General features: G+C 39.4%; 2 protein-coding genes across 2 annotated transcripts in view; one reads left to right on the top strand and one right to left on the bottom strand.

The window, feature by feature from the left end:
- Positions 1–4,150, bottom strand: part of LOC137296087 (interleukin cytokine receptor-related protein 1-like) — a 35,610-nt gene extending 31,460 nt beyond the window's left edge. Inside the window, exon 1 of the mRNA XM_067827752.1 lies at positions 3,904–4,150. Coding sequence (XP_067683853.1) covers positions 3,904–4,041 — 138 coding nt within the window. The 5' untranslated portion in view covers positions 4,042–4,150. The remainder of the gene's footprint in view (positions 1–3,903) is intronic.
- The window catches only part of LOC137296089 (protein rolling stone-like), a 355,451-nt gene that overhangs the window by 218,213 nt on the left and 124,623 nt on the right, over positions 1–12,615 (top strand). The gene's annotated exons all lie outside the window — the stretch shown is intronic.

Here is a 12,615-nt window from a genome sequence, read left to right as displayed (position 1 = left end):
TTACACTTTCTTGGTAAAGTACAAATTCTAGTACACTTTTGGAGTCGAGTCCAATCAAATTCTAGTACACTTTTGGAGTCGAGTCCAATCAAATTCTAGTACATTTTTGGAGTCGAGTCCAATCAAATTCTAGTACACTTTTGGAGTCGAGTCCAATCAAATTCTAGTACACTTTTGGAGTCGAGTCCAGTCAAATTCTAGTACTCTTTTTTTAGTTGAGTCCCAGATGGGTACACAAAGCCCACAGTCTTGACTACCAGTTGTCCGACTTTTTTTGTGGAAGTTATGGTGGTTGAGCAGGTTAGGTGGCTGACTGTTGGCAGTTAGGTGCCTGACTCTGAGGGTGTGGGTTCATATCAAACATGGCACTTGACTCAATAATAGTGCTAGAATTTGTACTTTACCAAGAAAGTGTGATCCCAAATATAACATAAGTTATGTTAAAAGGTAGCTGACCATATTAAGTTTTCATCGATAATAACACAGAATTCATAATAACCTTCATACATAAACACCACAGATAACTACTTGAAGGACTTTATAAATCAGTACAGCAAGGACCACAGAAGTAAATTCTGCTGACCAACCTCAGGAAAGCGTTAGGATGAGGATGGAAAATATGTACTTTTCCTCATCAGCATTTTCAACATGAGGATTTTTATTTCTGAGATTTGATCAATGACCTGTGGACTTGTTGTGAAAAACAAGTCTACAAACACTACATCCAAATGGGAAAAGGGATGTAAATATCAAGTTTTCCTTGTAAATATTTACTCAGCTTCACATCAAGGTCACCTTTTCAATAACACAAGTTATATACTGCTTGAAACTTTAATAGCACCCGTTGTCATCACAGATTTGAAATAATGGTTAATATTGTTTCATACTTGATAACGCATGCTATGAATAGTTAACTCCTCCCCAAAAGCCTTCCATTAGGCTCCCATGCACTTCTGTTGATCAGGTTGACTATCACATAAAGTATCCACACTTTTACTTTGTCGTGACACTGGAACTGACACCTCAGTCCACATGTGCTTAAATAATGCATGAAAAAGGTTGTTCTCTACAACTACATCTCTGACAAGGAATCCGCCATATGTATTGGTTTAATAGCATCTTTTTCGTCACTTTTCTAAAATCCAAATACAATCCAACATAAACCCATTCTCCTCCCACAGAGATTACTCCTCATAATATCCTCCTACATAAACTTGGTCTAATATATCATGCCATATTTCCTGTTTCTCATGAAATCCCCTAATGGCTCCAAATCACTACACAAATTATCTCCCTTCTTTCTATCCAATCCCATCACGTGTTACATTGACTTAGCTCCAATATGGCAGCAATCATGGAGTTTGTTGATCAACATGCGAAGGATATATTCAGTATTTCATGTTTGACCGAAAACCAGAAATTAGAGCAATATAGAAAGTAGAAATCAATTGACAAGACGTTTTTGTTGATGTGACTGACGCTTAAGACATTTAATGGCTAGCTTGTCAGTTGTCAATGATGGACTACAAAGTGTTTGCACAGCATTCTAGGGAAGAGGTTCCAGTTTTCCCAAACCATGCTGAAAATACCAAGGCTCTGTGAATGATTACTTTTGAAACAACATCGGTAACTGCATAACTAAATCATACATGACAGGAGTAACCTCTGTGGAATGGAGAGAATGGAGAAACCAAGCAGTTCCATTCTGAGTGCATAACAGTATCATCCAAATACATCCAATACACTGTTATCTGTTCTCCATTACACTAATACAGGAACACAGTTTGCTCCAGTAAGTAGTATCATGTTAAGTATTTATCTTTTCTACATCATGCTCTAACAAAAGACATTATATGACATTACGATAAGTTAAAACAGTATCGTTAATCATACAAAAGTATTACATAGTCTGAATCAATCAAGTCTAGAGAATGTAATACTGTAAATCACGAAACTTTTGTGCCATGATATTTTTGCGAGTGGTGACCAACAGACGTTTTTACGTCACGATATTTTTGCGACTGCCTAATTCTTGAAACATAGTTTAGTTTGACAGTTTCAAAGCTTACTTGCATCTGAAAGTTTTATCTGAAGTAAATCTAATCACATGTTAAAGTTTGCCGCTAATCTTCAACACCATTCAGTGGAGTACTTCCGCATATATGCAATCAGTGATGTTTTCCTAAAAACAACACTTGCTGCATAGACCAGATAAGCTTAAAACAGTTCAAAGGGATTAAATTAAATGGAATGACTCTACTAAATTGGCACAGATGAAGGACCAGCTTAGTCAGTGTCAGCGAAGCTGTTGATCTCCATATAAGTGTCATGAAACCTATCCACGCCCGCTGGATGGTCTCGGCCTTTCAAACAGTCTCTAAGAAATGTGTGTTGCGTGGTTGGCGCCTATCTGGACTATGAGATGTACTAACTGAGTGACTTTTGTTCAGGTGTCCATTGTTTGACATGTGACACGCAAGTACCAGCAATGCTAGTAATTAGTCATTCTTCGCGTTGTTGTCATTGTTTAATATATGTATAGTCTAGATCTATTGTTAATTATATGAACTGGTGAATAATAAAGCGAAGATAGGACAGGTTCTTTGCTGATTATTCATTGCATTCTACCAGCAAACTGCATCATGATATTTCTGCAAGCTCAAGTCATCCGCAATTTTCGCAGAAATATCATGCTCACAAAAATTTAATGATTTACAGTAATCTAATATGTACATCGTCATACGGGTGAATATTAGAGTTCATTAATATATTAGTAATACACTTTGTTACAACATCTTCTGATATATATTAATATTACATGTAAATCATTGCATCCATGTCAACATTACCTTTCACTGATACAAGTTATACAAGCTGGGTAATACTTGCTAAATTTATCAAGCTAAGGCTACAATTAATACAATTAGGTATAACACCTCTATTTATGGCATATAGACCTATATCAGAGTGGAGACTGATGCTTATATTTTTTGACAATGTGGGATAACATTTCATATATAATGATGTTGAAATTGATGGTTGTACTTTTGACAATATATGGAAACATTGTATGGATAAGATGTTTCAACATGATGTGGAAATTGAAATTTATACTTTCAACAATGTATAGAGAATGTTTCACTACATATATATATATGTGTGTGTAGGACAATGCATGGATGTTTAGCTCGACATGGAATATGCATCAACATGTTGAAAACATCATATATAAAATATGTATAATGAAAAGTGAAAATAAAAATAGATATAATCTAAAATGTATTTAAAAAATATATATAAATATATATATATATATAAAATCCTTTGAGACAAAATTATATCCACTTTCCAAGAATCTCAACCACAAACTTGAATTACACAGGCTGCATACAACTAAATAAGATAAATAAATAAAAATCCTACAACTTATTGTAGGAATTTCACACTGGTTGAAAACGTCTATCTCAACTTGCACCAACTGTGGTAAAGCGTATCTTATCAAGCGCTTGACACTAAACACGCCTGACATATTAAAACACACAACTCATCTCTTTAAAATGAATCACAACCACCACCTCAGTCACCCCCAACATCGATACGCCCCCTCCGTTCGTCCTAGTTCCCCCTTGCCATGCCAAATGTTGCGCAATGTTTAAGAAAATGGGTGGGTGTTGTTTATAAGTACCGACAGCTATCAAATCTGTTCGAGTTACGAAAACATTCCAATAACAAAAGTGTCAAAGTCAAATCACACGGGCTGTTCACTGTTAATGTCAAACCTACCCGTGGTCTGACATCCAGAATTTGTTTACTGTTATCTCTCAAGCAGTTCACACACACACATACAGCACCGTCGAGAACGGGCCTTACAGGTTCCCCTATGTATACTATTGGTTGACTTACCTCTACTCCCTGTACATCGAAAGGTTCTGGTCTATCAGTTCTTGAACAGTTGGAACCGGCAACCAGGTCTACCTTTTGTGTCACTACTACGGGTAGCAAAAATACACAAACACACCACAAACCGCCCCTGACATCCATACTGCGCCCTCAGTCTAACTCCAAACGGGCTCCATCTCAACACTGTGAGTATGCAGTTCCACGAATTCGAAATTCAACCCAACACTACTTATCGCCCTTGTGTTACTACGCAGTACACTATTTGGGCCGCGGGTTTTATCATACTGAAATCGCTTCCTGGTCTGTGTAAGTCATTTCAGGCAGCCAATTGCGGTGGCTCGTTTGCAGATAATACAAGTTTTGTAACAGGACGAGATTATGATGTAGCGCGCAGCACGTTTGTTCACATGAACTTACTTGAGCTTACTATAAACATGGAACGAAATTAAAGTTTAGGGTACGGTTGATCAATTAGGTCACTGAAATGCACGTAGATCTATGTAAACTCAGTTTGAGTGGGAAACGAGAAAGTGTAGATTCATGATCTTAGAAATTAAGTAAAGGATGAATGGGAGAGAGGGAGAGAGTTATCTAAAGAAGTTGACTAAGAAATATTTATTTCACTAATGGAGGAAGGGCGAGTTACTATGTATAAATTCCATGGTAATTATATGACCTATGCTCTTCTCAAGTTAACAAGTGATATTCGCATATAACAATCCTCATGCACTCAGTCTTTAGTGAGGCGCGTATTTACAGACTGGTCAGTCAGCGATGGCGACTGGTGGTCAGATTAAGTTTCAAATCCAAACTGTTTTTTTTCACCTTTTTTTTGCTTTCTTGATTTTTCGTTACTTTAATGATTTTGTTGTAGTTTGTATTGAAAATAATGTGATATGGCGCCATCCACTGACCGGTATATAAGTCCTTTAAACATTCAGCTTCCCCTAAAGAGTTGCCGTGTCATAAACGCTAAGTTCCAAGGATAATATCAACTAATATGACCCAAGCGGATTTGTATATCAAATATATCAACACCTGATGACAGGCCAATTTGGCGTTCAGTAATAGATCGATATTTAGTTATTATTTATTATCGATGTATAGGATCTCTATCGCTAGCCAGCCCTATGAGACAATAACAGTTTTAAAACCTGATTCTTGCCGAAGGTTTAAACTTTTAAAGAGAATTTGTGTAAGATACGTTTTGGAACAACGATGTGTAGGAAAAATGGTAGAGAAATACGTACAGTTCGTTTGATTTCTTTTGAGACAGATGAGTAACAGAAAATGTAATTGAAACACCATCCAATTTGGCACAGTTATATAAAATCGACAGACCAACTCTAATGATTTGTGTCGTAATTTTGAGTACCAGAATAAAATAAGATCATTATTCAGTTGTCTCGTACCGCTAATATTTACTATACGGAACCACTTACTGGTAGGACAGCCAGGTAATCAAAAGCGTAAGCGACATGCAGTTACTCGCACACCTGGATTTCTACCGGTTTTGTTGCAATTATTCATTGGTCTCAAATGAAATCCAACACACTGTATGGTCTCTGGATATATATTTTGATAGATTAAATAAGTTCCTGGAATAATTATATTGCTGAGTGCGGCGTAAAACTAAACTCACTAATGAATGAATGAATGAACGAATGAATGACACTCGACTCACTCACAAGTAGTGTACCACCAAAAATAAATGAATGAATTAATGAATGAATAAATTAAATCGCCTTTATTTGTCCATTGTCAAGGCTATAACGACGACGTTGACCATTCTACCTTTAACATGTGTACAGAAATTCATCGTGTTTTGCCATTGTAATCGTTTCGATCCTTTGTCCGCATTTACAGTTTGATAATTATGGTCGATATCATAAGATTGTTTGGCTATCATTGCACATGGGGGATCAGCACTTGTGTAGAGGTTTAATGTCCCGAAAATTTTGTCATATAAGTCATTAGTGTAGCCCGTGGATTTGAATGAGATATTGATGAGGGTATCAAGAGGGGATTATTCCTCGTAGTCACAACAGCCTGTTGTGATCTCACTGGTGTTACAGTCAAGGACGTAGCTGCCATTTAAAAAAAGCCCGGGGTTACACATGATTTTTGCTAAAAATCACCATAAACGATGAAAGGGAGAGCTCTCAATACTAGCTGAATACAAAATGTTGCAACCTGTCGGGCTTACGGTGTTGCGAGGATGAAATGTGAAGTCGCTTGATACTCGTTGCCTGTTACGGAGATACTCAAGAACCTGGGGACTTGACGGAGAATCATTGGTCTAATGAAAGTCGACTCCTTCTTCATGTAACTGATCTCTTGGACGTTTGGCGACAGGTTAATGTAGCATTTGCATCAAAAGATATTCACTTCTTCCCTTTGGTGGACATTTTTCACCTGCTGGAGATGTGTCTGTCATAACTGTAAACTTGACTAGGTGACAACACTTGGAAATTTGACGGTTGATCAGTAATTGTGCAACGTTTGGATCCAGTGGTTGTCCCTTATTTAAATAGCCATCCTCTTCGCCACAAGACCTGTATTTATGGATGACAAGGCTAGGTCACACCGTTGTCATGCCGTGGCAGCTTTCATTCACATTAGCGTAGTGAACCCCATCCCGTGGCCCGTCATGAGTCCAGACCCGAACCCCCGGAGCACATTTTGGACTTTGTGGGGCAACGGATACAAGCATGTCAACCACCTGTACAGAATGTGAAGCAGCTCTGCACACACACACACACACACACACACACACACACACACACACACACACACACACACACACACACACACACACACACACACACACAATGACGGGGTGGGAAGTAGGCTACAGGCAACGCCACGATGAAGGAACACTAGTATTGATTATGCAGCGTACCCAGGTTACAAGTAGCTACTTAAAACTGACTTACTTCAAACCCCAGTCTTCGCTATGAACTGTCTTAAAACACCGACATCCACGCTCTCCACATATTTATGCGATGATGGGGTAACCTAGTGGTTAAAGCGTTTACTTGTCACACCGACGGCCCGGGTTTGATCATCACATACATGTTGTCTGATCCTTTGGCTTGCTCCAAACGTGTGGCAGGTATCATTTGAGGAAAAGAGATGATTCGTGTGGAGTGTTACACATTGTTAGTAAACGCGAAGGAAACTACGTTTGTGTTATACTTTTCTTGTAGTCAAGACATGACATTGCGGAAAACCATACAGGCGTGCTACGTGCTGTTCGGGCATACAACAATGTAGGCGACACATACAACTGTGTAAATATTACCGTAGGTGCTTAATCTTTTTCCACATCTAAACATCATTATTTCATTTCTTACCTAATTTATTTTTACACTAGTGTTAATCTAAGATAATACACAGGCCACTTATGGTGTGCGGGTTTGAGAACTGCGCATGTAGCCTTAAGATAAGGCTGACACAATATCTCTGCATACATGAAATAAACAATTCCTTTTAAATTGAAAAGGAGCACCAATGAGAACATGAGAAAATCTATTATTGTTTTGTGAATGGCTCTAGCACTGCAGAAAGGACAGAAGGGAATAATAATGAGATTCAGGGACTGTAAGACAGATTACCTTTGTTTCAGTAGGTCAAATCAACTTCACTCGCCTACGTGGCAGCTCCGTAGTGATAGGACTTTTCATGTTTGTTAATGACGTTATGTGCGTACAATGCTAATGTGCAACCAAATCCAGTTTCCAAAGGGGCGTCACGCTAATGTCGCACTGGATTATATTCTACAGATTCGAAAGTGGAATATATTGTCCTATGCAATCCTTAAGAGAGTGTCACAGTAGCATGAACACATACATACCCGAAGGCTCGATATATCGGGATTATTCGTATCTCGAATTCGAGACGAAAGAGCCTACATACGTTATTTTAACAGTGAACACAGTGAACATTATTTTATTCAGAAATTCCGAACTTCGCAGTCACGTGGTTCACCATAGAGTCAGTACAGGGCATGATCCCAGTCACAGGCTATCTCTACCAAGGAAACACTTAGATGTGAAGGCTGTGTCACGTTTGTGGATGTTTCACGTTAGGTCAAATACTTTCAAAACTAGACGTATTTTGTTGTGTCTCCAGAAATGGGGAGGAGGTGATCGTAAACTCACTCATCCTACGGTTCTTTTGTGCTGGTGAATTTATAAATACCTTTAACACAATGACTGTCGCAATCCAGTATTTGTCAGTCAAATGCACTTGTTACCACACTGTGAGGGGACACTGTAATCTTACGTTATCAACCGCGCTTTTCTTGACAGACTCGAAAGGAGTCAGCCTGACTGTGATTTTTTTCAGTGTGTTGTAAGGGAATAACGCAGTACAAACGTTTGATTAGATCGTGAAAATAGGACTATACCTTTCAGCATGGATTCTTTCTTTCACACGGCATGTACACGTATGAATACCCTGGATACGTATGAATTTTGATGTTGTATAGGTAATACCATTAATGCATTCTATAATATTGCACGTAAATAGCTCTTCCTGCAGGTGGTTGCATCTATTCAAAAGAGAAGAAACTATATAAAACTGACATAAATCAGACCTAGTCTCACCTGAAGCGATCTGTAGGCCATGAGCTGCCACAGAAAGCCGACATCCACACGTTCCACGTGTTTATGGGACGGTGGGGTAGCCTAGTGGTAAAAGCGTTTACTTGTCACACCGAAGGCCCGGGTTCGATTCCCGTCATGCATGTAATGAGTGAAATCCATTTCTGGTCTTGGGTCCTCGTGTCTTTGCGAGGATTAAATATACTTTTTTTTAAAAATAAAATGCATAAAAAATGAGATGACCCCCAGACTCGAAAGGCTTCACAGTAAACACATCATGACATGATCTGAAAAATAATATTTTAATTTTTTTCAATCCTCGCAAAGACACGAGGGCCAGTGTTCATGGCGTTCATGATGTTATTGTTGATGCCAACGGAATACAATTAAACTCAATCAATCAAAAAACTATATGCCTAACTGAAACTGCCCCCGACCGAGAACATCTGGGTGCACAAACCCGTTGTTTGAAATACCCTTCCTGTGTCTGTGAGGTTTTATTTGTTGCTAACGAGACCCATCGCAAAAATCCAGCTACATGCAATCGCTCCTTAAATACTTAAAAAGCGATCTGAAAATCCAGTGATTGAAACCACCAACATATCATAAAATTCTTATTCATATTCATCCTTATGTAGCGCCATGTCCAGTCCAAAAGTACTGCCTAGTAGCGCTCTCCGAACAACTCGAGGATGAAGAGATAGGGATAATTTCCTTAAAAATAAAAAGATTCAATTTAGATTTAAATGTGTTGTTAAATGTTCCCGTGAACTCCACCTGAAATGATCGATCCATAAACCTGGGGCTGTAACGGAAGTGTGGGACAAGAAGAACACCAAGATTTCCACATCGGAAACTTGGGTAGATATCTGGTGATCAGGTCAGATAGATATTTTGAAGCTGGGTTATTGAGACACTTCAAAACAAAAAGGGTTAGTTAGTGTTGGAATCTGTCTGATATGGGCAGACATGGCAGACGGTGTAAACTTGAACAAATTCCAAATGTTCGAATCTCTCGAACATGTTCCGAGCAGCTGGAATGAAATGGCAAACATTATTACCCTTGCGAGCGGGGCTGACCTCCCGAGCGGGCCTGACCACCCGAGAGAGCCTGACCACCCTAGCGGGCCTGACCACCCTAGCGGGCCTGGCCACCCGAGAGGGCCTGGCCACCCGACCAGATTAGTCGCCTCCTACATATGTTTGTTCACTTATAATTAGGACTCTCAGTGAACATGGAAATAACGGACGTTACCGACTCCGTGGAGTTTCCGCATGCTCTAGTTCTCTTCAGATTTGTGAAATCAAAACACATGTGAAAGCAAATGTTCGTGTTTCGATTCGGAAAGGTCAGGTAATATCTAGCAAGCTTTATGGATAAAAACTTCTTTTATTTTGAGGTTGAGACAACACAGCTTGCCAACGGTACAAGAATCTGTATCGAGACGTCACAATCACAAAATGTAAGAAGTTGCTATTATTATCACAAAGTATGTTCAATATTGTACGTCCCGACTTCTAAAATGCCACCCAAAGAAGTCACATGGCCAAGCATGTTAGGAGTGGAATATTTGTGAAGGCCACAACAACACAAAGCGAACAAATCGGAGCTAAGCTGGGATATATTTCAAACACCGTTGAGCGACTTCAAAAGATTGCGAGATCGTCTTTTTAATATATATTTATGATGGCTGTTATAGCCATGTGCAAAGGCACCTCACATTATAAATTTAAACAGAACTCAGTTACTACCATTTCCTCAACCATCGCTGAAAATTCACTACTTATACAACCCAGCGTTTATGCTTTGCTACTGATAAATGCAAAACTCTCCTCAAAACGCTTCTCTTTGCATACATTTTGTCACATTTTGAGAATGTGTTGATAAGAAAATGTGTAAATATGTGAAAAAGCGTAATTATTAAACATCTTTAATCAGAGTTACTCTGGTACATGGTACGTCTTTAAGCTGCTAGACTGAATATCAGAAATACTTGTTTACCAGATTTCGAAAAGCAAACTTTCTTCAGTTTTGATTTGGCTCTGTGTTTTATAACACTAGATTTACCGCTGACACAATGGCATACTGTTTCAGCGGCCTAGCTTCATCCACCGTTCACGTGTACACACGTGACCTCCCTTTATTGAGGGAGCCACGTACGCTAGGTGGGGTGCCACGTGCTATTTCATATTTTGTGTCACGTGGAGTGGGGTACAGTATATTGTTTTCATGGAATTTAATGTTCATGGAGCTTTTTTCAAGCCTGTGAGAATGGAACACGCCCAGAGAAAACTAGTCCTGGACTCTCCGTTGACGGTTTTTAAATTACGTTTATTCAAAACATTAATAGTTTTGCAAAATATATTCCACCATGCGTAACAGGATGAAAAGTCATACCCGGATCTTAAAACACACGACTAAAGCTAGCGACAAGTACGTCATGTAGCCAACACGCTTCATAAAGCGCTCTCTTGTGAGCGTGAAACAGCTGTCGTCCTGTCTTGCCTACTCTTGTTCATACATCCAATTGTAGCACGCCTATCAATACGAATATAACGCCATCACTTATAGTCATCATGCAGGGGACAGGGTGTATGGATCCGGGAAATGCAACTCTCACCCGACGCCAGATGTTGGTCTGTCATCTTCATGAATGTCGCGATTAATGGTGTTGTTATTTTTATCGGACGTCGCAGATGTTGGTTGCCTCCCTAATGCACAAATCTAGCCGAAATGTGTGTCCAACGCGATAATCATCAGCGTAGCGATATTGATGTTTGATGGGGTAGTGCATGTAAACAATCTTGATGAATTAATTGCTGTCACATTTTCAATTACATGTGAATCATCGTTTTATTCACGAGAACAGATTTGGTACGTTTATGCAGGGATACTCTACAACCTCTATATAGGCTCCCTGGTTTACATAATGTGCCTGTGATTGACTCGAGTGTTGTGCAGCAATATTCGAGCAATATCTCGGCGCGGCACACCAGAAATGGGCTCACACATTGTACCAATGTGGGGAATCGAACCCGTGCATGTCTTCGGCGTGACGAGCGAAAGCTATAACCACTAGGCTTTCCAACGACTTATACAATTAATGCGCCTGTTAAAAATGACTAGGTAGAATGTGTTATTCACGAATCTTTTAACTTGCTCAGCGCATTTTCTGTCACAGACATTTCGTTCATGCAGAGGATGAAATTTATAAACATATGACAATATTATACTCATATCTGAAACAAAATCAGTGTTGTTACACATTAGTTGCACTGATTCACAGTGATGTTTTAATTTCACTTACAGCCATATTGATTGGCATTAAGAACTGACATGCATAAAGGTGGAAATTTATCACTCATGTCAACGTCCGTAATCAGGGGATAACGATGTTTCGAAGTATATTCGCCCTCACCAAACGAATGAAAAACTGGAAGCAGGCGTGTGTCAAGGTGAGACAGAAACAGTGATACAATAACAAAGGCGGACAATTAACAAGCGACGCCAGTAGTTAATTTCCGAAGACTGGCGAAGTCAACATACAAATAGAAAGTGGTTCTCTGAACAGAAGGCTGGTCTCAATTTAAGGGATGGTGACACTACATGGTGTCAGCTGATGGGTGTACAGTTTCAACAATAGGATCTGTTGAAAGTCATTGAAAGTCGCTATGAAAGTCGTAAGTGACATACATTAATATTCACTTTCGACTACCTTAGCACTAAGCGAGCTTCGAAAATCGAGGCTCGTATTTAGAATATGAGACCGTATCGGATGTCATATCTCCCACTATGACCGTCATAGTTTTTGTAAGGTTTTCGTACCTCTTAAGGGCACGGTGGGCGAGCGGTTTAGGCTAGATCCAGCGAGTTTAAAGTAACCTGGATCGAGTCTATCTGTAACTGGGTATACAAAACCTTGAGTCAACTTAGTGTGCGGACTCATTCAGTCTTGTCACAAACGCTAGTGTACAGTTCGCATCCCCGTGCACTTAAAGGAACCCACAAATCCGTTGGTGTATGACCATATGTTGGCCACATGAATAATACAAACACCCAGTTGCAGGTACAGGTACGACTGTGACTCTCGTAACGCTACGGTTGTTG

Source organism: Haliotis asinina, chromosome 9 (genome assembly GCF_037392515.1).
Source record: "Haliotis asinina isolate JCU_RB_2024 chromosome 9, JCU_Hal_asi_v2, whole genome shotgun sequence".
NCBI classification, from domain to species: Eukaryota; Metazoa; Mollusca; class Gastropoda; order Lepetellida; family Haliotidae; genus Haliotis; species Haliotis asinina.
The sequence above is the reverse complement of the archived record's forward strand: the minus strand, read 5'-3'. Positions and strand labels throughout refer to the sequence as shown.